The sequence below is a fragment of the Buteo buteo genome, chromosome 9 (assembly GCF_964188355.1).
Source record: "Buteo buteo chromosome 9, bButBut1.hap1.1, whole genome shotgun sequence".
Classification (NCBI taxonomy): Eukaryota; Metazoa; Chordata; class Aves; order Accipitriformes; family Accipitridae; genus Buteo; species Buteo buteo.
The window spans coordinates 42,654,324-42,679,503 of NC_134179.1; the positions used below are offsets into that span (position 1 = coordinate 42,654,324).

The window sequence follows — 25,180 nt, forward strand, 5'->3', positions numbered from 1 at the left end:
AGGGGAGCACTAGAATTCAGAACAGCCCAAGCTGACACGCAGCCGTAGCAGAGGCAGCAGGTACCAACCTCGTCGTACAGACGCTGCAAAGAAAGACTGACAGAGAGGTGTGTCTGTCTCCGATGGCAGCAATGGTAGAGCAGGTCGTAAAAACAAACTGTGACAAAGCACGAGGAGGAGAAGGTGTTCAAGGATGCTGAATTACTGTCTTTGGTGGGTAACCCTCTCATTTATAACTTCCTTAACACCATGCGGCTGAAAGGTGGTTATTATGGCATCAAGTACCAAAAAGGGCTCTGAGGGAGCTCTGGGAAACTACAGACCTGTTGGCCTGAAGTCTGTATGGAGCAAGTTAATAGAAAGCGATCTGAAGGGCAGAGTTAGCGCTCACCTGAATAAACAGACTAGATTAGGAAAAAGTTAACATGAGTATTGCCTGACCGTGTTAGGCTCCACCAGTCTGTCAGGATGTCTTTGGAAGAGTCATCGCCCGTGCGGAGGGGAATCCAAGTTTCCCCTGAGCTTTCAGAAATGAGGTCAGCAGTGCAAAACTGGGAGGTGGTTTTTCAAACTGTGCAGTTAATTTGCAGGAAGCTGTGCTGCAAGGTGTTGTAAATGCTGAAAATCTATCTCAAAAAGTGTCTGGTTATATTAAGGGAAGATGAATTTATTGTGGGCTTTGGGGGATAACACCTCTGGCTCAAAGTCCCTGCATTGCAATGTGTGAGACACTGTACGGGGCTTTCATCATCCCCCTTTTCCATGCTCTTTCCTAGGTGTCTGGTGTTCTTGCTGAGCCCAATGAACCCGATACTCCCATTCTTACGGGAAGGACAGCACTTCACAAAGGCACACCATTTCCTGACTCTCCTGTAGCATCACAAGCACTAGAAAAAATGCTGGTGTAATGGGGTAGGAGAACAGTGATTCCAAACACTTCCTAGTTTAATGTGGCTTCACAGCTACACGTTGTGATTCAAATTTTATTAGTCAAATCTTAGTGTAAACAAGAACAGAGAGAAGAGCTGTGCAAAAGAGGAAAACATACGCTACCAGGAAGATCAGCCTGATTTTGGAAGTGGTTATATTACACTTGCTCTTTTCTTCTGTGGGAAGAATCTTCAGTTAAATATATTTTCTTTTTTTCTAGTGGCTTGAGATAAATTAAGCTGTGTTAAAAGTTCAGACAGGTTTCTACAGCCTGATTTGTTCAACACGTACAATTTCAAAAAGCCCCATAAAACAAAAGCCCCTTGTTGGGACACTGCAGCAACCAGGCATTTTTTCTCCAAGGTTTGTCTTACAATCAGCTTCATATTGTGGAGGAAAATGTGCTTGCCTCAGTAGTTGTTTAATTAGTTTCTGATTTATCTCATGAATGTTTATCTTGAAATCAGAGCATTGTGTTTTGATGAGTCGGGCTTTATGTTTAGAAAACAGTGAATTGGTTTCTTTCTAAGCAGTGAATTAACAGGGTTACCTATAGTTTGAGTAAAGTGACGAAGCTCTTGGCTGCTTTCTTTAGAATAAATGTCCTGTATGGTATATCCAGGTCTTTTTTTGACAGTTTTTCTCATTTTTAGTGCCAGTGCAATATTTGAGTTACTGAATTGCTGAAAAAAGAACTCCAGGATAGTAGGAGATTGAATGAGAGTAACGCGATTCAGCATTCATGTTTTGTTGCATTCTCCTCTCATCTGTTTTAAATTTAACATTAATGAAATAAAACAGTTGGGAAAAGGGATGTGAGGGGTTGAGGAATGCTTTCCCCTCCAGCTCTGCCTCATCCCGTTTCTGCCATTTGGGAAGATTCTTTGAGTAATTGAGCAGATCTTACGTAGGCTTAAAATTTGATGACATGATTTCATCCTGTAGTCCCAGGTCTTCATTCGCTCTATTTTTTTTAGTGTAACCAAAGTCTGAAACTTGAAAAGGAAAACTGACTGCATCAGAAATCTATGAAAAAAGTCAGTGGGTGAATTGCTTATTTTTGTAACATGATGACTTAGAAGGCTGGAGCAAGTGATGCTGACTTCCTTTCTCTTCTTTCATCCTCCTCCTCTTATACACAAGTTTCTACCTTGAGTCACACATGAAGAATTTCTACTAAGAGAAGCAATTTTAAAAGACTTTAGAAGATGCTGAAAAGAAGAATTTTAGATGGGAAATGACGTGGAGAAGTCTACTACTGTGACACAGCTCCAAGGAGTCAAAAACAATTTGACAAGTTTGAACGGAAAGATGAAAGTACCATATCCTCCTCCTGCCATGTCTATATGTTAATTAAATAACTTGCTTCTCCTCAAAGCTGTCTTCCCTACGGGGATAAAGACTCTTTGGCAGCCCACGTTGGAAATAAACTTATCTACAGGGAAAGAGAGAGCAGGTTTTTTTTCTTTCTGGGATCGTTAATAGGAGCAACTTTCTTCCTAAAGGCTTGCCAGAGTATTCCAGGCAACAGCTGCTCAACAGATTCATGCTGGGATGCTCTGACTGGTCTAACCTAAAACTAAAACATTTGGGCTGACCGAGGATAGGGCTGGTGTGCTGTCTGTTGTCTCCAGCAGTGATAAGTTTGATAACAAATTGCTATTCCATTTGCTCTAAATGACAGAAAATAGTTGCATAGTAATAAGCAAAATGCAAATTGAGCTAAAATTCTTTCTGGAAGTGCAGATTGCATACAGGTTAGTATTTTAAGGCGAAATTAGTTTCTTTCTGAATACGCAATTTATTGCAAACGTCATTGTACTAGCCATTATCGAATGCTTCACACAGAAATCTGTATTATTTTATTCTGTATATATTAAATACAAGCCTTTCAAAACCAAGTTATTTTCTCCCTGGAAAATTGGTTAGGAGTGCCTATTTGTACAGAAGGCGATTTTGACCAATTGTTTGTTTGTATTTGGGAGAGGTTGTAATAATTTAAATAAGATGAGTTATAATTTGATTTAACTAAAATATTTTTCAGAAGACTCATTCCTTTCTGATGTCACTGAACATCTTTTTGTAACATTAGTGCTACGGCTTGCTATTATTTTCTGTACCTTGAACAGAACTGTTCATCTGGAGAGAGACAGAGGGTGAAATAATTTTCCAGTAGGTCTCTGTGGTCCCACAGGATTGCAGAATCCACTGCTCCGGAGAAGGTTATTCCTCATTTTTACAGAAAGCATTTTCGGAAGCAGTAATAGGCATAACCTTCCTGTTACAGACTTCTTACAGTTTAAAGGTGAATTTTTTAATTAAGACAGGTTTTGATAGTTGCTTATTTTAACTCTCCCTTTCCCTTGCTGTTCTTCTATTACCAACTCGCTGGACTCCCTTTCTCTTGGTTTGTTTTTTTTTCTCTTTTCCTCTTTCCACTTTCATTTCCTTCAATTTTCTTGTTTCGGGACCTTATCTCCTAAACTAAACACATTTTCTGAAAGTTTTGGAACAAGTATGATGTTTCCAGACAACACATTGTTCTCACTACTTGTATGTTCTGCCCTGCCCATGATGCTGCGATAACCTGGTGATGAAAGGAGAGAGGCTTTAAAATGTAATTAAAAAAGCTTTTATACTCTCAAATGAAGGGAAAAACCTGTTACTGTTACACATTGGTTTCTGTAAAATAATGCTGGATTATCTAAAAAAAGGATGTCAGCCTGTGATTTCACTATTTTAATTTTATTTATTTTTTTTTAATTCATAGCTAGAAATCTTAATTACACATAGCTGGTATATTAGTGCCACAGCAAAAATAAACATGTGGTCTGTAATTTCATCTTTTTATGACTCTTACCTCAGCAAAATAAAGAGTCATTTGGGATCAGAGGCAGCACTGAAAGCTACATCTCTCGTGTTTTGGGTGTAGTCCAGCTGTGTTGAATCTGACAGTTATTTGTTCCAGGAGCTCTGTGGATCAATAGCACTGCAGCACTTAAAACATTTTAGTACAAGGGAGACTTCAATAAAATCTACTTTCCGCAGCATTACGTAGCCATTGGGCAGCTTCCAGCACGTGAATCAGCCTTTGGCACGGCAGCCGTCATTATTAACTAAAGATGGGGAACGGATGATGCGCAAAGCGCCCACTTTTACTCTCTTTAAATACAAGTTTTCTGAAGTTTGCTCTTCAAACTGGTGCTCTGGCTCTTCCAATCACAGCCTAACTTGGGCAGGTTTTTGTGAAACCTTGTACATTTGGGGATTGCATTCTCTCCATACAGAATTTATGTTATAATATTGTGCTTACAGTATTTACAAATACAATGTTTAAGTGCAAAATTCAGCTTTTCTTCAGCTGAACCAGTCACAAGAGATGAGCACGCAGTCAACACAGAGCGGTTCACTCGTTTTCATCGTTGGTGGCACTCTTTCACCTCATCCTCTAGCCTGTGATAAAACCAGTATTTTTACACAAAGACAGCAAATTTCCTTAGTTCATCCTCTTCTGGCAGAGGAAGGCTCAAAGCATAGTTAAAATTCAGCTGTACTTGTGCGTAAGGCAGGGAGAGGACAAAGCTGGGGAGAAAAGCTGGTTTTGAGCCGAGCTCCTTGGCCGGATCCTGCCCAGGACCTGCCATGTTGGAGCGAGTTGAGAGAATTCAGGGATGCGGCCACGCCGTGTTTGTATTTATAATGATGAAGCGTGCAAGTCTGTGTGATAGAAGGCTGTAGGGGTTTGCATTAACACAGTTCAGGACACCATAATGTACATTTCCATGATGCTTATAAGGAGCCGATAGAAGGAGAGGCTCCCCGGTACCCTGGGATGGTCAATCCATCGTTCGTGCTGTGGGAAGAGTCGCTGTTTCTTCCAGCATCTTCCTTGTCCGTAGATAGATTGGTTTCTTGTGTAACTTTATGGGTGTACACACAAAGGTATGGGTGTATATATATTGTAGTCAAACCATGGAATGAATTCAAATCTACTGAAATAACTGCCTGAAAAAAACGCTTTGTTCAATCAGGTCATTAGATGTTAATAAACCTTTTTTAGTGAAACATTCCTTTCAGAGCTGAAACTGAATTTAGTAGATGAAGCCTTTTGCTAATCCATGATAATTTCCTTTTATCAATGCCTTTTAATCTAAGCAAACCTTTTTTTAATTAAAATACTAACTCATCTATAAATTACGTGACAATGAAGTGGTAATAGAAAATGCAATAGTAGTAGGAAGCTCAATAGGCTGAACTACAGCACAATGTTAATATAGATAAAATGATTATTCACATAATAAACACATCTTGGTTTTTCTTTGGTTTATTTTTAATTGGTAGTAGATTAGATGCTTGGCGTTGATCACAAACAGCACCAGAATTGATCCCAGTGCTCCATGCAGGTGTACAAAAGGATAAATCATCATCAGCTCCTGATATTGGAAGTGTTTTCTGTGCCGGATGGCTGTGCAGCTCTCCTGTACCGCTCGTTCAAGCCTCTGGAATGAGATCTTCAGGAATAAGTAGTGTGGGCATACAAGTTTGAGGAATATTATGGATTGGGCTGATGGGTCCTGTTCCTCAGGTGGGCATACTTTCCAAATACTCGGAATCTCTGTTTTTTAGAGGCGCTTAAAAAGCCAGTCTGCAGACTGCTTGACATTGCAGCTTCTAATAAAATACTTTCCGTGGTGTTAGTTTAACAGGGCTTTATTGCAGTCCTGTCCATCTATTCTAAATACGTTTGCTTATGTGTGCTTTTTAATTCACACCTAGCTGTAGTGTTAGGTGACAAGGTTATTTCTCTTCTGTTATCAGAGGAAAGAAAACGGAGTGTCTCCCATCTCCACTGATGAAGAAGCGTTGTTGGGGCTCAGCCGGTCTTTGGATTTTATTGATTGCATTTTCCACTGTATGGCGCTTCTAGTGTAAGAAGCTGCCTACGGGTTAATAATCAACAGGCAATTCTGAATCCCAGATAACAGAATTCTTCCTTTCTAGAAAGGCAGTTTCTCTCAAACACATACTTTTTCCAAAAAATATATTTTATTGTTTTTAAATGGTTTTATATTCCTCTCTGTTATTAGTGACGGTATAGTACTTACAGTGTTCGTGTGGATATTAAGAAGAATTAGCATGAAAACCAAGAAAGAAATAATTTATATCTTTGTCCCCACTGGAAGATAGACCACCTGCTGCAGAAAGTGTCATAAATGAGCCATCTAATTAAACTTTCTGAATGCCTGCCCTGGTAATTGTTTTGCATTACGTGGCTAATTCCTACCCTAGAATTAGCATTGCTTTCCTTGTGCAGGAAAAGTTGCTGTCAAAGTCAATGAGAATTTTATTTGGACTGAAAACTGATTTTCAGTTTTGCTCTACTGGTTTGGATACCACTGGGGATTAATATCGCCAAGAACTGCAGGAACTAGCCCCAAAAATGTGCAGTATTTGTTTTAAATAACTTCCCTAGCTATTTAAATTGAAGTTCCTACATTAGTAGTAACAAGTCAGTTCTTGTATGACGCCAGTGTTGTGTTTGTCACCGAGCCCTTGGGAGCAGGACTGGCCGGTGGAGCGTACGTGGAGCGCGGGCTGCTGCCATCGGCTCTTGGACCATCGTCCGTGAACGGGCGGTGGGACCCAAGGGACGGGGTTGTGACTTCAGGCTGCCTGTAATCAGTACATTCTTCTGAATTAAACGTGCATTTTGCAGTTCTAGAAAGACGGCGTTACTAACTACCGACCACTTAATTTGTTGTATAACAGCTTACAGAGCTGTTTTTTAGCTTACAGAGTTGTAACAAATGGATCAGTATAGAAGAAATACTGTTCTCTGCTCAAAAAATTGCAGTTGTGTAACAGGAGAGGCTATTTGGATGCTGTTTAATGCCTGGAGTCGGTCTGTTTCGTACAGAAGATCTTACAGAAATAAGAGGCCTAATGGACAGAGGCAGGTATAGAATACTTCAAATAATTTCTTCATGCTTTTGTTAGTTTTTAGAGTACGTGCCAAATGCTTATCCTGTGACTTTGATCATAGGATTTGCCTGTGCTCACGGGAGGATGTTCAGGACCTAGGCAAACCGTTGTGCATGGGAAGTCACTTTTATAAAAAGATCAATATTATCCTTTAACATTTGGCTAAAAAATGGCAAAACAGATTTCTAAATTCATGGCATTTCCATTTGTTATTTGTTCCAGTAGAAGACTGATGCCCAAATATGAATCTGTCAGGATAATCTTCATTTGGACAGGAGTCAGGAGTGCTTAATTCTTTTACGTGGAAATCCTCCTTTCGTGTAATCGGGTTACATATGAGTTAGGAGAGCTTTTTGTCTTTTTCAGGTTCAGAATATCTGAAATAAAAGAAACTATTGCTCTGTGGCTTTTTCCCGATCTGCAGTTACGCTGAGAAGATTGTATTGACTTGAGCCTTTTAAAATAAACTGTTGTCTTTAAGTCATGTTGACATAGCGTATCTTGTCTGGTGGTAACATGTGTTTTTAAGACTTAAGTCATGCTTTTTAGGGAACAAAAACATAACAGCCGTAAAATGATGCGTATGACTAAACTTGCAGTACACTGAGAATTCACCACGTTGTTAATAAGAAGTTCTTAGTTGTCCTCAAAAAAAAATTACTGGATCAGCTTGTTGAATCCACAACCTGATCACTTCTGCTGTTGTAGGTCAGTTGTTTGGAGAAGGCAGGAATTAATCGGGCGATGAGGTCAGCTCCTCAGTGAGGAGTAAAGAAGATCCAGAAGAGATGCAGAAATAAAACCTGTGCTGAAATGGGAGATTCCTGTATTCGTTCCTTATGGCCAGGAGCTGACCTATTAGGTGCTGATCTATCGAAACGTGCAGGTTCTGCATCTTCTGCAGACTGACTCTGCACAGAAAGCGGCGTAGTCGGTATCGTCAGCCCTCTCTTTGTTTTTTGAATTTCTTCCTCTTTGGGTTAGTAAGTCAAATAATCTTTAGTGCATTATCTTCTGGTGACAATCCCATTGCAGTCATTAACATCTCTTGAACTATGAAAACCCTGTTTGTTCTGTATTTCAGAACAAAATGAGCATTGCCCAGTGTCGCATTGGATGATTTATGGTTCTAGTGTTAGCCAGAAATGATAAAGAAAGAAAAGATGAGCTATCTTTAATATATATTGTAAAAATGACCATTACTGGGGCCATGGTAAAACATTTGAAATAAACTTATTTGTTAAAACCTCAATTACAAATGAAATATTAGTAGATTGGCCTGTGCAGAATTATTATTCTAAACAGTTTTCATGTCATAATAATAATCTTTTCAATATTTACGTGCTTTCTTTACATCTGGCACGAGATCATTGCTGCGAATAATTTTTTCACTGGTGTCGGCCAGTTTGCAAACTGATAGGGTGTGTGCACGTATGGGGTTTTGGGGGGTTCTCTGTGCAATTGACTACTGGTTTGCGGTGTTTGGCATCAGGTTGTACATCCGAGCAGGGCTGCATATCCCTGAGCTTCGTGTGCTGGTGGGACGGCAGCGGGTCTGGGGGGAGAAGGGGGCTTCAGGCTGCCCTTATCTCCCGTCAGTCTCGCACACATTCCTTTTGCCTGGCACGGCTCATGTTACACCGGCCCCTATAGACTCCGGAGGGGAATGTGCTGTAAATATATCTAATGTTCCTCTAGGATTTTCTCGTGCAAAATGGCAGCGTGGTACCTTTTTTTCCTCGTCAGATCAGATCTCCTGGGATGGATCCTGAGGAGAGAGTGAGTCAGGAGGGTGTTTAACACCTATTTTGTCCAGAAAGGGGGGTCTGATTCCTTGCCTATATTCAGCCTCACAAGGACTTTGCGTTGAAAAAACATACCCTAACCTTTATCTCAGTTTTTCCCCACCCCCCTTTTAAAAATTCCTGTGCTCGTTTATGTACCAGCTCAGCTAGCGAGAGCCAGCTAGTTGTGTGTAGCCTTTCTGGTTCCTCGTCATCGGAATTGCTAAGCCTTTTCCAACTGCAGGGCCAACCGTGTTGGCTGCGTGCAGGCTCCTTAAAAGCAAGAGATTTATTGCTGCCTCAGAGGTCATCATTTGACCTGTTGAGCTTTTATTACAGGAGATGCATGAGAACAAACGTCCCCCCCATCTTTAGTTTCAGATCCCAAATTTAATTTGCAGGACAGAGAACTATAAATATAAATTATGTAAATTGAGGCTATTATGCTGGGAATCAGAGGCATGAAGCATTCTGACCCATGATACTGTCTGTAGAGTGGATTTTCAAATTAGTCTTTCACTTTAATGGGCATGTGAGTTTAACTTTGAAATGCAATACAATAATCTCTGCGTATAACTTACTCGCTAGTTCTATTTCTCTGGTCTGGCAGGAATATCTGTTTAAAAACTTATTAATAAAAGTGATTTAGTAATTATTTTGTTGCAGACAAATGTTGCACAGAACTTCATGTCCTTTAGAGTTCAGACTGTTAAAACTTGCAGAAAAATCCCATTTCTCTAGCACTAGTCGTCAATACTGCTTTGTTACAGACAGTTTTACCTTTTCCCTGTTCTTTATTTAAGTCTCTCGCATCTTTTCTGGATTTGCAAGGATAAAAGCGGAGTGCTTGTTTTTTGTCTTGGACAGCATTAGCTTTACTGATCTTTTGTGTTGAACACCAGATCTGTTTGGTCAGACATTCAGAGTGTTTTGGAATTGAAATTTTATGTCCAAAGGAAACAATTACTGAACACAGAATTTGTATATTCATTTTAGATATTTATAGTTAAATATCTTAAACCCTGATGGGCTCTGTGTACCTCTCTATGATCTTAGCTTTTGTACAGTTGCTGAATCCAGGCCCATTTGCTTCCTATAAAAAAAATAAAGTAGGAAAAAAGGAAGTGTTTAAGAGTATCAAGAATGTGCCTCAGTACTTGCACACTTTCAAGTAAGACTGTACAGTTTGAAAGCTTTAACAAGAGCCATCTCCTTGTAAAGAATGCAGATAATTTTTTTCTGGCAAAAAAAAAAAAAAAGGGTAACCTGATATGAGTCTGACAGTGTCGTTTAGTTAAGTGCTTCCATCTGTTGCTTGCTATTTCCCTTACTCATGACCTCTCTTTCTCTCTCCCCCTCCTTCTCCTTAGCCCCTTTGAGGAAAGCAAAGTTTGTTGAGAGCCCTCGAATCCCAGAGTCTGAGCTTGGCTCACCAACACTTTCTTCAGCACAGAAACTGGACGTTGATGCATACTGCCCTGGTAAGCTGCATGCAAAGGCTCTGCGCTAAAAGAGGGAGAAAAGGCAATTCCAGCCCAGACGTATTTTTAAATGTAGTATGGCTCCTTTTTATAGATGGTTGATTGGACCTTCCCTAGCCAAGTTTCATTGACTTGGAAGCTTGAATAAGTGTGAGTTTCTAATTGATACCCATTTATGTTTGTTACTTGCAATTTTGTGTGTGGCCGCTTTCCCCTCAGAATAATTTAGAATATCTACAGAGTTGCTTTTGAGAAGATAAAAATGATCCAATGAACATACTACTTTAAATTTAATTTGTAATGCTGGTCTTCAGAGAGGCTGAAATAAAACCACATTTCAGAAATATTAAATCAACTAATGCAAAACCATGGGATCTTGTTTACCTGCATCCAAGACTATTGCTTTACTGAATTTTTTTTTTTTTTTTTTTTTTTTTTTTTTTTTTTTTTTAGAAATAGCTTCTAATTTATGTATCCTGTACTAATTGATCTTAAAAGTATACATATTGCTAGAGGCCTCTGGTTGAAGCATAAATAGAAGTGGGTCGTGTCCCTCCCTGGCTTAACCCCGTATGTGTCTGACGGTTCGGGCAGGCAGTTGCATAAATACCTTCAAGCCCAGACAGACCTCATGCAGATGTGTGAGTGCTGTTAAATCTTTATATAGCTGCGTCTTGCTGCCAACTCAGTATCATTGCCCAGATTCTTCCTAACTTGGAAGTGGCAACCTGGGGAGGGCTGGATGCTGCGGTGGAGGTGCTGCCCTTGGAGGAGGCTGGGACCGGCGCCGTCTTAAAGCAGCAGCAAGTGTTTCAGTGGATTTTTTGCCAAATTCTGCGGTTTTCTCCCCTGGCTTTCCCTAGTTTATGAACCAAAGGGACCCATATTCAGTGTAGGCTTTGGATGGGGTAAAAGGATGTTGAGTGTTTTGAAATGGCATGCAAATATGTGAGATCTGCCTCTTAAATCTATAGCTACAGTAGATTAATAATCATTAATAAATGATTCTGTGAAATCAGGGTATCGTTTATTTCTGTGGATGGTGAGCTTATGGAGTATTCACAATTGGAGGAATTAATTGAAAGTTGTCCAGAGTCCTCATGCTTGGAAGTGCCTCCTTTGAGGCCATAGTTGCTGTGAAAAGTGCTCCTTCTTTTTCAATCATCGTGAATTACAATTAAAATTTTGCTGTTGCAGCCCTTTCTTCTTCTAACTAAATAGCTTCTACTGTCATGTTTATAATTGTTAATAATTATAAACTTATTATGATTGCATCCACAGAGAATTATAATTGAATTGTAAATTTGGCTTAAAAAGCATAAATTCCACATTCCCATGTCTTGTGTTACGTCTTGCAGGCATGCGTGCACATGTGTCTCTTGCCCCCTGCCCCAGCTTCGCTTGCCAGGGTGTTTGGAAGGGCAGGACTCCTGCCAAGCCCAGGAGCGGGCTCTGACGATGGGATCTGTGATTTTTTTTTTTTTTTTTCTTTTTGATCTCCTTCTCTTGCTGATAGTGTAGTGATCTGAAAGGAAAAGTGGAGTTTCCGACTGCCTTGAAGTATTATTAAAGTAACATGAAGCATCATTAAGGAAGAGAAGAAAGTGAGAGCAAGAGAGTTGTCATAGTACATGCTAGTGAACAGCACTAACTTGGAGTAAAGGTAGAAACTTCAGATTAAGGGTCGCGGATTGCTTCAGGCTGCCAAAATGCGCGTGCCAAGAGAGCTGCTGCTGGGGTGCCCCTCTCTCCACCATGCCCCTGCATCCTTGGTGCCCAGGACCTCGTCCAGCTGGGAAGCCCGTGTGTTTGCCCAGGTCCAGGGACTGCAGCTCCTGAAGAGCCCGGCCAGGTTTATGTTAGACAGGCAGGTGAAGAGGGGATGGAGGAATGGGTTGGGGAAGGCTTTCTGAAGCTATTGGTAGAAGGAAGTTTGTGGGATGCGGTTTTCTTCTTGCAATGCTGCAGCTCTTTGCTTCTTCCCCCACACCGAGAGGTACGGCGAGGCGCTGGCGAGCAGTCACCCCGTGGGTCTTTACTCATTTTCTACGGTACAAATGGATCATGCTTTACTTGCCTGGATTTATGGTTCCTGCTGTGAACATAGTGGTAATGTGAGGGCTGGAGATTTTTCTGGGCGAGAAGGCTGGATTAAAGGACCTCAAGAGATGAGACCTTGGAAAGAAGAAGGTGGCTGGGGAAGGATCCTTCTGTAAAGAAGAGAAGAAAGAACAAAGATCTGGACAACTCATAGGGGCAAAAGGACTTTGGGTCTGGGCTCAGAGTCCAGCTCCCGATGGGAAGGTGGAGGAAGAGTGGCCAAGTCCTACTCTGGACTGCGGCACTGCCTGTAGTCAGCGTTCCAAGGAAATACAGCTAGTTTCTTCCGTGTTAAGCTTGTTTTAACCCTCTTCTGAAACGTATGCATCCTGTGAAGGATGTTAGCACACAGTGTTAAATCCTGAGTGTCTCCAGGAATGATGATATGAATTGAAAAAAGGAAAAAAATAAGGCCAAAGATATGCTAGAGCGTAGCAATTGAGTGGAGGTGGAGTGGTTTGTAAAGTGATCCCTGACAAGTAATGTAATTAATTATACACTTAAAGGCAGTTTAAAACACTAAATAGCAATGAGGAGAGAACATTATCTACTCTGCGTTTAGAAATGATTATTTCAATTTGAGATGCCTAGAGATGAAATTTTGCTCAATGCTAAAATGTTTATTTTAAGGCTTCAGGCAAATTTCAGCACATTCCAGGGAGGTGGTTTCCTGAGCAACCACCATGCCACCGCTTGGCCTCTTGTGCTGCTGCGGGGAATTATTGCTTTTGACATCTTGCAGTGTGAATCAGTGTATGAGATGATACGCTCTAGACGTTTTAACATTGAGGAAGGAAAAGAATCAGGTGGCTAGTCTCTTTTGAGGGAAGTTTTAATAGGAAGGTCATAGTAAAGCTTTCAGCTTGATATGATTTTTTTTTAATTATATTCTTTGCTTTGCCAGTGAAGGCCATTACATTCTCTGAGATCAAATTAATGTATTTAAGTGAAAGCAGAAATTGGATCACATTTTATAGTTGTTGCATTTAAGATGATGACAAAAAAAAAGCTGTTCTGTGGCTTTGAGAAACCCATTTCTATCAGATTTACATTTCTGTAAAAGTTTTTGTGATTGCAGTGGTCATTTCGAGTTCAATCAAGCCCTTTTTGACTTGGAGTGTCTATGGTGGAGAAGTTGTTCTTGTTTCTTGACCACTGACTTTACAAGGAGGGTCTGAAAGGAGTTTAATCCATCCTCCCTCCCTGTCTCTGCTCCGATCCTACAGGCACTGTTTGGCAGAAGTGTTTGCATTTTCCTTCTTGTCAGACTTTCTAAGACAGTGGGACAGCTCGGGGATGACACCTTCACAGCCATTATCGCTCTTTAAGGGGGATAACATGGAAGACCAGGAGCTGACTTTCAAACCTCTGTTGTTCAACTGTTAAACCTTTTCTGTAATGGTCTGGTGATTCACAGTTTAATGTGTAATATTTTTTCCCCCCCAAATTTATCACACCTCACTCCTGCCTAGTGGCACTACTTCTGTAGTGGATGGCGTCCTGGCTTCTTGATTCTGCTTAGTTGTGTATCATGAGGGCATCTTTCTTGGAAAGCTTTTTGTTTTTAGCATGGTAGCTAAAACATGTTTTGACTTGTTAATGCTCAGGAAACCTATTGGAAACAGTCTGAGATAGATAGTGCCTTCAGGTAATTGTGTTTTGTCTTAGATCAATGTTTACAGTTGCATTTTGCGTGATTTATTACCTTGTCATTATGTTTCAAAGGCTAAGTATGTTATGACATTATCTTTTAATTTGATTAAATTCTTCTTCTGAAATTTTGGGACACAAATCTTAAATGTCTGGTCAGGGGATGTTTGCTTGTTCCACATTATGCTGGCAGGCATCTGTTTCCATCCTTAATTAAGTTAGGTGCTGCAGCAGTGCCGCCGCCACGGACAGTGAAGGGTGATTTACCATCACAGCATCGTTTATGTTCATCTCATCACTCCTTTTTCTCTTTCTTTGGTTAAAGAATCGTTGAGGTTGACATCTGCTCGCTGCTGCTGCTTCTTTCTTTTCATCATGTAAAATGTGTATTTTTCAATTTACACAAACCACACACTTCTCTTGAACACAACAAAACATTTCTCAGGTGTTAGAAAAAGGCCTTTAACAGGGAATGCATGAAACAGTGTTGTACTCTGATTTTTCATGGTGAAAATACAGGCAATGAGCCAAAAAAACCCCCACAAAACCCCAGACAAATTCAGCCAGCAGGATCCTTGTCCAGCCTCTGTCATACTGGACAGTGATGAATTGGGAGGAAGGCAAGGGAATAATCAAACCAACCATGGTTTGACAAATGGTTTTACTGTTGAATCTTGTGGTTGTCCCAGCATTATCAAGCCCACTGACCTGAAGGGAATGGGAAATCGTTGTGATCAGCCCTAATTGCAGAAGAGAGTCATGGCAATTCGGTGCGTCGGTTGCTATGGAAGCGATTGACTTATCTCACACTTCTCTTGGGAGGACAGTGCTGTTTTCTTCCGATGTATTGAGAGATGGAAACAGTTTCAGAATAAATTCCTGGATTAACCATCCAAAACTTAACCCCTTCCAACTAAAACAAAACAAATCATCCCCCACCCTGGTCTGAAATTCTGATTCTGAGCAAGGAATAATGAAGGTGGTTTTAGAGTTCCAGCTGTGCATCTGTTTGGGATTAGCCATAGGCAACTTGCCGTTAGGTACATACGGTTGGGTTTGCTGCAAACTGGAAGTTGCAGCTTGGAGAACAGCGGCTGGGTTTACAATTTAGGGTTTATTGAACCTTCTTGTCAAAGGGGAGATGCTCAAGAGAAGCACTGAAAATAATCTGAATTCCATATACTATTGCCGTATGTTTTAACTGTTAAATATTTTCAGATAACGTGGTATTCTTGAAGCTTCCTGATGTGATCTATTAACAACCAACTTCCCTTTACAACCTAGGTTTTGGTTTCATCTATCTGGGGGAAAAACAAAAAGGGGAAAAAGGGAGGAAAAAGGTGGGAAAAAGGCTGTAAGTGATCCAAATTCTGTTTAGGTGAAGAACTGTCCAACTTTGAAGTGTTGTGGCTAGTGCCAAAACGTATAACCTCAATGGCCCCTGAAGTGTATTTCACATCAGGTACTTTAGCAGCAGAATTTCCTGCAGCCTAGCACCTTTGGCTGCGCATCCGGATGGATCCCAGGGAGTCTAACAAGTTGTTTTGCCTTGTCAAACAGGAATACTTGCTTTCAGTTGGCCTGTTGGGAAACAGTAATTTTTTTGTGCTAATACTTCGGCTTATTGAATATTTATAGCTTTCTGTCTTGCCAGTGAGTAAATATGTACACAAGCAATCCAACCATGTTGATTTTGAAACTCTCGGTGATGGGCCTGCAAGGATCAGTGTAAAGCCTCCTTTTCTTCCACATCTGAGCAGGTGGGACCAGGCGCTTGATATGAGACTTTCTTGTATGGATGGAGCGTTGGAGACCTTCCCTGTACTGTGTGCTTACCCTTTTCATTGCTGATGGACAACATCAGACAGGGTCAGTCTTCTCATTGAATGAGAGACACCTGTCAGAGGAGTTTCCTCTTCTAGTATATTATTTTTAAAAACAAAGGCAGCCTGCACTGATGCTCCCAAATATCACAGCTCAGGCAGTATGGCTGCAAAAGCATGATGGTCTTTGAGGCAAGGTACTCTGAGTTTCACGAATTAGTCAGGAATCAGTCACGTTGGAAGCTGATGTGTAGGCTTTGTCTTCATTACTGGCATAGGTCGCTGTTTTGCTCCAGGATTGTATTCCGATGATGACCATCCATGCCACTCAGCTGTCTTCGGGTGTAGAACATCGTGCTTTGGCTGCAGGCAAAACTGAGGATTAGGTAAGTTCAGGGGCTATTCCAGTAGACACTGTAAGTGGAATGATTGCAGGTCTTGGACCCTCAGCCCAATGCAGACCTCCAACACTGTCCCAGTAGTCCTTGCGTGCTCAAATGCCCTCTTATCACCTTGTCTGCAGGTGGCTTCATCTTCAGCTCCTTGGTTGTCCTAACGTATCCATCTGTAAAACAAAATTAACTATTAGGGATGGGACAAAGACATGGCTAATCATGAAACATGTCGCTGTAGCTTTCACCAGAGTCATTGGACCTTCTAATGACAGATAACTCACCTAGAATTTCAGTCTGAAGCAACTTCAGTTCTGGCTTAGATGATAGGACATTGATGTATCTCTAACCTAACGTATTTTGCAAAGGTACAAAGTATCCTGTCTCAGACCAAGAAATCATTCATATTGAAAAGTTGGAATGGATTCCCGCCCCCACCCCCCCGTAGGTAACAAATCTCTGTGCTTGTCTTCTGCTTAATTTCTTTTGGACTTTATTGTGCTTAGTCATCAAAGGCATCTACTGTTAGTATCATCCTACTGAAATCTTCAGCTGTTTCTCCACCTTCAGGATCTCAATTTATTGCTGACAGAATTGGTAAAATGTGCCTTTTGAACTCCCAGCAGTGTTGGTCACTTGTTGCTAGAGTCTCTGGTGTTTCTCAATGTCTTCATGAGGTGTCACAAGAGCACTAGTCTGCAGTCATATTTTATAATTATAAATTCTAGCCAAAACTAAATCATTGTTCCCAGATTTTCCTTTGGGAAAAAAGACTCTTCAATACTTCCAATTTGGGGAAGATACTACCTGTCAAATTATATTTGGGAAATCATTTCAACTTTGTTGATCTTGTGGTAATTCTGTTTCTACTCAGCATCTGTCAGGCTGAATTAGCCGTGCATCAGCACGTGTTCGGTGTTAGCTGCACAGGCAGCGTCGGAGGGTCCCAGGGCGATGGCAGCCCTGACCTGTCTGTGACAGCGCTGTCCTAGTTGTCTTTGGGCTCCTGCTTGCGATGCTGTTGATGTCTTTGCACAAACCTAATCTTCCATCTTAGCTCCTGCAGCTATTGATTTCTTTAGGCTGAGTTCAATCTGAAGTTAGCCTTCACCTTGCATTTATGCCTGTCATAAGTGGAAATACCGGGATGCTAAGCAAGGCAAAAAAGGAGGAGATGATGGTTGCTGGAGTTTTTCATCATGGTTGTGCCAATTAGTCTTTTTTTTTTCCTTCTGGCTCAGATATTTATTCCCAAATACTTTACAGTCTAGAGGAAGTGGTCAATAATTCTACTTTTTTTTTTCCTACGATGTCTTGAGATACTATTATTTTGTTTCAATGCTTCATGGAGGCAAAACCCTCAATATTCATTTTACCAGCTCTAACAATAGAAGGAGGGGTGGTTGCATTTGTAGAAAACCGCTCAATTCTTTTATAAGCCTGGTTCCCATGTCTTAATGCGTACATGAGGCCAATAGATGGTTCTTTTTTTTTTTCTTTTTTTTTTTTTGTCCTATGCAAAAAGTACTTTAACTTCAGTGATGCTATGGAGAGCTTCTCATAAACGAAAATATGCGGCGCTCTGAAAGCCACACCATTACTTCTGCACTCTTACCAGTTGCCTTGACTTCCTAACCCTGCTCAGGACGGCAGAACAAGTACTTCTTTATTCTTATCCAGCATGAATATTGTTCCCCTTGCTGTAATTTGTTTTGATCATCGTATTCCCCCCGTCCTGTCTGTTCCTTTTCTCTTGGGCAGCACAGCTGCACTTGTACACTGAAGAAAGGAGATCAATTTGCTCATAACCTCCTGCACCACAGTAGATTGTCTGCTTTATTAAGCAGAATTTTTGACATTTTATGTCACTAATTATTTGACTCCTAATCACTTGAAAAATAATTGCTTTGAATCCAAACATGAAAATTTTGGCCAGCTGCCAGTTTGAAAGTACAGCCTTGCGGGGAAACATTGATTATACCACTGTATCTTCAAATTCCTCCAGCGGTCTGTAACTTACTGCGGGGTCCAAAATTGTTGTGTTTGTTCTGAGGCTGTAGCAGCCTTCCTCTCAGACTCCTCTACTTGCTGTCTTCAGTTTTCTCTGAGTTGAGTCCCCGATGGCTCTTCTGTATGTTCCCGTGGGGAGTCCCCATCCCTCCGGGGAAGCGTTGTCCCACCGCACGTGTTGGCATCTGGACCAAGTCTCTCGTGCTGCTCTTCCCTGCTGGCTGCCAGCAGAGCCTGCCTGGAGAAGCGTGTTGGGCACCGTGGCATTCCTGGGCTCCCTGCTGTATTCCCGTCTCTTCTTGGCATCTGTTTTGCTTGCCTGGCAAGAGGAGATGTGATGATGTTTGTGGTTACCTGCATGGCTGTCACCTGTGCCTGCCCCCCTTCGGTAACTTCAGTGTTGTATTTCCACCCAAGTTATATGGGTGAGGTTGCAGATCATACGCTGTGTAACTTAAACACGCTGTGAGGACAGTGTGGTTGATTTTATTTTTGAGTGGTGTAAGATTTTCATTAATACAGTTTACGCTTTAGAGAAACAAGAAGTTTTAAATGGATTTCATCCAAATGGACAGTAAGGTTTTCCCCCTCTAATCATCGGAGGGATGCTAGTTAGCAACAGCCCTAGACGTTGGCTCTGTTTGAAAACAGTACTGAGAAGCATGGGAAATACTCTGTTACGTTTATGGTGGCTACTAGAATTGCCTATAACAGTTTTACAAAAGTCTGTGCAAGTACTGGAAGTGATGGAGTTACTCCATCTTAGCCCACTACTGGATTACCCAAGAATATTTCAGTTTGCAGTTGTACCACGTAACAGCATGCCCAGTCCTTCAACTTCTGATGGTGTGAACATACCGTGTTTCAGCTTTGTGGGATTTTTTTATATATATGAATTAATTTATGACATATAAAGTAAGAATCAACCAATAATCTTTTATGCTTGATATTCTAGTAAGTGGTAGCAGTAGCTTATTACAACTATGTAGTAGTTTTTATATCTGAACAGTACTTTTGAAATCTTATTTAGGTGTATAATGGCAGTAGGCTTTGGGGATTGTTGTCAGTGTTGTATATACAAAGGTCATAATTTAGTCTGATTTGCTTTTAATAAAATTTATTCTGGGAATGTGCTAATATATCATGTATAGGAAAGACAAGGCTTTTATACTGTCGTGGTCTCTTCTTGCTCTGTTAAGCCCACAACCTACCATTTAACAGTGGTTAAAGGCTAAAGTGTCATCATTTGCCTTACTACAGTTATATCTCGTTATAAGCTAGTTGGGTTTTGACCTGGCAAAGCTATCTTGGGAGAAGAAAAGTTATTTATAAAAATTTGTAAAAAATCCCCTTCTGCATATTTTTCTCCCAGGAAGCTCAAATGTTGAAATTGTGGCTGGAGACTACCTTGGGGGTACGATAAAAGGATTCACAGCAGCTTCTGCCACTGTTGTAACTGCTGAGGGTGGAAATGAGTATGGTCTTTGCAGATGAAAACCTAAATTGATTTTGTACAATGATGGAAATGTTACATACATACATATATATATATATATATTTCTGAAGGTTTCCTGCAACTTTATTTTTGCCACTGTTGGTTGAGCAGGGTTGGCTTGACCATGAGCGAGGAGGGAGCAGGCTGCCCGTGGGGCAGGTTCTGTTGGACACCCCCTCTGTGGGGGGCTGCACGCTTCGCACAATTCCCACTGCAGCTAGCATCGTCCCAAAACGGTCAGGAGGAGAGAGTTTTTCTAAGCTTCTGTTGAAGCTGTGCCGCTGTCTGGTTGACTGCGTTTGCACCGTGAGCTTAATTGTACACCATCACAAAAGTAAAACTTGGTACTAAAGTTGTCTCGTAGCAGAGATAAGCCAGCTGCTGCTTTTCATTTTCATCGCGGTTTGTAAGAGTCGTGATGCGTAACGTGTGTTTGTGAGATTTGTATCAGGTTTATGATGTGAAAAATGGTAAGAGGAGGGAATGTGAGAGGTCTTGAAAAACTATTGCTAGTTTTTATTACTATTGAAAAAAATGGTTTGGGTGGATGCTATGCGACATGCCTAATACAGCAAAATGAATACTTAAGCAGTATTTTGCACAGATTTTAGCAAACAAATAGTATTTGAAGGGAGTATTTGGTCTTTTTTGGTTGTGAATCATATTAAAAAAACACTGGTAAGATACCATCCTCAAACCTGTCTGGAAAAAAAGGTCAGTTCAAAGAGCTAAAAAATAAATACCATACAACTTTATTTAAGAGTCAAGGCCTTTGATCAGTCAGTGTTTGCTGAGAGGTTGTATGTTTAGAGCCAGGAGCACAGACCTATTTTTATGATCAGGTGATGGTTTAGAGATAAAATGCCAAAACTGTAAAGAAAGAAATAATTGCATCCCTACTTTCCATCGCTGGGGGACTTGCAGCCTTGGTCATGTTGTCCTTGATGTGTTAAAGAGCTTAGGAACCTTTTCAGGGGTCTAAGTGTAATCCCGCTTTTAGGAAATGTTCCCCATACCCAGGCTCATATTTATGGTAATTGTGGCCTTTTTCTTTTTTTTATGTATATATATGTTCAGTGATCAGTGCACTGAATGTCTCTCGTTTCCCCCATTCCCTTTTCTTTGGTACTTAAATGGGAGCTGAAATCCAGGAAAATTCATCCCCAAATGTGCATGCAGAGTGTTTGGGTTTTTTTAAATCTAGAACATGAAATGCGTTGAATTAGATTTTATGATAGTGTTGAAATTACATTTACTGCCTATCTCTGGCTCAGTATGGTTTCTGATTAAAAATAACTGTCTTTCTGACAATCTACTTGAAGGAATGTCAGAGGACATCACCGGCAAAGGCAGGGGGAAGGACTGGTTAGGAAGCAGTATTTATGTGCAGTGCAGAGGAGAATTTCTTTTGTTTGAATTTCTTCTTAGATGAAACGTCTGTGAAACTCATGCAAGAGACTGACTTAGTGGAATTAGTGATGGGAATTTTTGCAGTTTCTTACAGAAATTGTTGGCTAGAGCAGGAACAGCCACTAAAGCCAGCAGAGCTGGAGCAGTACACAGTGGGCACAGATTGAGTCAGAGCCACAATCTGAACACCTTCATAGTTCAGTGTTATTTTTTTGGCTAGCTAGAGGGCCTTGGTATCAGTAAACAAGGAGAATATATTTCCTTTGCCACTTGTCTGTGGTGTAATTGAAGTTGGTGGGGACTGTTTTCCATTCCTCTCACAGAACTATTAAGTATCTGAAGAGCAGCAGTACAAAAATAGACATTTAAAGCAATGTGTATGGGGTAGCCTTTGTCTCCTACTGGTGAAATGAAAAAAAAGGTCTTCTTGATGGAAACAAGACAAATGAAAAACTTTCCATTAATTCTGAGATTAGGGGGATATGCAGAAATGGTCAAGGGCGTTTTCCAAATATAGCTCAAGTGTATCCAGAATAATTTAAAGCAGATGTATATTATTAACAGGACAGATTCAGGGCACATAAAGAGAGGGAAGTCGTTAGATAAAACTCTACAGTTATGTAATTGAAGATCAGAATCGTATGTGGTATCATTTATTTCTGGTATTCCATAGGTGCTCACTCTCTGCATATAACTATGCTGGTTTTTTCTTTGCTAATACAAGAATTTTTAATTTTTAAGACAAATCAGTTTCATATTCAGGTAAATTCTGTGATGGGTGCCACTAAGTGAACTGTTACCCAGTTCTTCTTGTTAGACACTCACTGAAATAGATTTCAGATGTAACTTAAATTATATTTGGAGTCTGGTTTTGGAAGTAAAAGTATAACCATTAAACCAAAAATATTCTCTGGAGTAAAGACGCATTGTTAGTGTCTCCCAGGGGCGCTACCCTACATCATTTATCTGAAAGATTAGACAATGGTAGCTATCAAACAAGTCACAGAATTACAAAACAAATCATAAAGAAATTTCATTTGCTTGTAAGCAATTGCAGCTGAAATACGTGGCAGATTTCATTATAGAAACTGAAAGGACAGAATAGAAACAGTATTTTAAAATGATAATGTTCAAAAACATTGTACGTTTTGAATGCTTTCTTGAAAAGAGCAAACCTAATAACTGTGCTTATAAAATGATATATTTGATTCTCAAGGAAATGCTGTGAACATTTATGAGCACTTATGAACTCCCCCTGGGGAAAAAAACCCACCAACCCAACAAACCCACAACCAAACCAAACCACCCCCCCAGCCCACCGCTTTTCCCAGAAAGGCTTCCCCAGGTCATTTCTGGTCTGGTTAGCAGCAGGACCACTTCTAAAAGAAAATTTCAGCGTGGGAACAGTTGTTGTAAGGTTTGGGCCGTGCTTGTCCCTGGGGGAGGCTGGGGAATGGCTCCGAGCTCAGTGATCTGTCTTTGCACCCTTCTCCGGAATACGGTGAAAGCTGCTGATTTTGGTAGGTATGATTTTTCTCATGCAACCAAGAGACCACCCTACTGCATATGGCATTAACAGAGGTGCTAGAATTGACCCTTCAAAAATACTAAGGGTGTATGTAGGTGAGATATCTGAGAGCTGCCAGGATCCATCAAATTGCTCCTAAAGGGCCTAAATCAGGTAAATTCCAGGGTGAATTGCAGAGGCCTTCTGACGTATTTAAAGTGGGTTGAATTTTTTGAAGGGAGGAAGGATTAGAGGTTATTAGATTGCTTGACAAGCTCAGGTTATAATGTTTCTAATTTGCGTTTTTGCAGTTCAGTAAAAAAAAAAATTGTCATTATCTTAAAAAGATGGCAAAAGTAGCTGGGAAGTGCGGAGGTGTGCACTGCTGTGATCTGGTGCAACTCTGGAAGCTAAATTATTAAAAAAAAAAAAAAAAGAAAAAATCTGTATGCGTGTGCCTTATGTACCTACACACCTTTTGAAGCTTCTAACTCATTGAGTGCTGGATTTAATTATTTATTATTACTAATTACTTAGGTGTAATACTTGAAAATGGTTCTTGTGCTATCAAATGGGTGAAGAGCTCTCTGCCAGGTTTGTGGCAGGGAAATGCTCGGTCTTCTCCTGCATCCTCCGCTTCTCTCCCCTTCAGCCCCCACGGAGCCCTGGTGACCTTATTGCTCAGCTGCCGATCAATCCCCGCTCTGCCCCGCTCCCCACCCCTCCTCCCAGTCAATCGATCGATCGATCTCCTAACCCAGCACTTCAGCCTCTGCCTCAACAGGCTTTTCTATCCCACAGACCGCCCTGCCTTTGGCAACACAAGCTCTCCTTAGCAAAATGACCTCCTAGCTTTCCAGAGCCCTGATCGAATTAACCTTCTGTTTGTCTCCCTGTCCATCCAATCCTCTTGTGGCATATATTCCAGTATAATTCAATCCAGAAGCAAAATAAATAAGTAAAAAAATCATAGCGTGCTCCTCAAGGACTAGAGATGGAGAAATCACATATTCTCGTTTTCTTGTTTCTTTTACTTTGTCTTCTGGTTTCAGAGTAACTAAGTCACGTTTATGTTGGATTTTTGATTTTTTTTCCATTACCGTGAAGATTGGAGTTCTCATAAAGGAGCAGTGGGTACAGGTCCAGAAGTCTGAGTGGCCGGTGCTGGTTTGGGATTTCCTTTCTTCCCTGTGGCTCCATGCTGGGGAATGGGAAGCTCTTGCCCTGCTGATTTTTGCTTCTGTTTGTTCTGCTTCTGGATTGCTCTGTGCATGCAGCAGAGTTAAGACTGCAGGCTCTGATTTACTGTTCCCGGCATTCTTCTGCTCTGATAGATAAAAATGCCAGATAGCCTAAAAACCTGTAGTATTTTAATCTGAAAGGACAACCTGTTTCACATCTCTGTAGGAGCTTTTATTTATTTCTGTCATATAATGCTGCAGTTACCTTTCTCATCTGAAGATTAAGGATTCAAAGAAAGAAGTATCCTTTAGTATAGCTTTTTGGTGACTCTACCTAAAATTCGATTGCATATTTCATGTAGTCTTTTGAATATTATTCTTTTTCTTTCACTTTTTAGAAGATACCTTTAATTTATGTATAGCTCACTACAAAAGAATCTGAATGTCTTATTTTCAAGTTCATTTGTTTTTGCAGTGCAAATTAAGGCTTGTTGCTTACATTTTTCTTACAGGAAAAAAAAAAAAATCTGTGTACTGCTTGGACAAATTACCTCTCCTTCCAACCAGGCTACAACTTTTGAGACTAATCTATCTTGGAGCTGTTCATGGATTTTTATTTATGTTATTAGAAATAAGCAATTCACTGCAATGTGTTTGTAGTCTGCGGGCTATATCTGTGATGAAAGTCCTTGGACTAGTGGCAAACATCTAGTAAATCTCTTTTGGTTTTGACTCGGACTTCAGTACCTGAAATGCTGACTCCAGGTTTGGAGCACTTGCCTTGAAATTAAACACAACAAATTCCAAGTGGGGAAAAGTTTCTCTATTAAATTCTTTGGAAGTAATTTTTTCTAAGATTCAGAAAACGCATTTATCATGTGGGGATCAGTAAATGCCACAGTATGTGCAAAGACAATGTAATCAGAAGTAATTTCATCTCTGGCTAAAGCTGAATATAGGAGAGGTGAGTCTGTGCTCTGTTGGGGTATCCCATCAGTGCCGGACAGGCTGGGTCACAGCGTGGTGGGTCTGGTATTCCTTCCATGGCCATTTCACCGCAATGGAGCTTATCATTAAAAAGCTCTCACTTAAAACCGAACAAGACATAAACAACTGAAGCAGCTAACTAAAGATGTCAGCTGGCATGTCAGTACAAGTTACGTGTCTGATGGCCACTGGGAAACTAGGAGAAGACCTGAGTGGGTGGGTGGGTAGGTAGGTACGGTTTATCTACCCAGCCCGCCAGCTCGCGAGAACCCTTTCCCTGCTATCGTTTTATGTGCCTATATATATAAAAATACAAGCTTTCTGCTGAACATAAAGGAACATGAAGTTACACAGTCTCTAGAACTCCTTGAAATACTCATCACGTGCAACGAGTCGGGGAGTTAAGTTTTTTTTTATTCTTGTTTAAAATTCCTGGCACTGAGCATTT

At 40.7% G+C, this 25,180-nt stretch overlaps 1 protein-coding gene across 1 annotated transcript in view; it reads left to right on the top strand.

The window, feature by feature from the left end:
* TANC2 (tetratricopeptide repeat, ankyrin repeat and coiled-coil containing 2) overlaps positions 1-25,180 on the top strand; it is a 255,436-nt gene that overhangs the window by 116,693 nt on the left and 113,563 nt on the right. Inside the window, exon 6 of the mRNA XM_075036249.1 lies at positions 10,067-10,177. Coding sequence (XP_074892350.1) covers positions 10,067-10,177 — 111 coding nt within the window. The remainder of the gene's footprint in view (positions 1-10,066; positions 10,178-25,180) is intronic.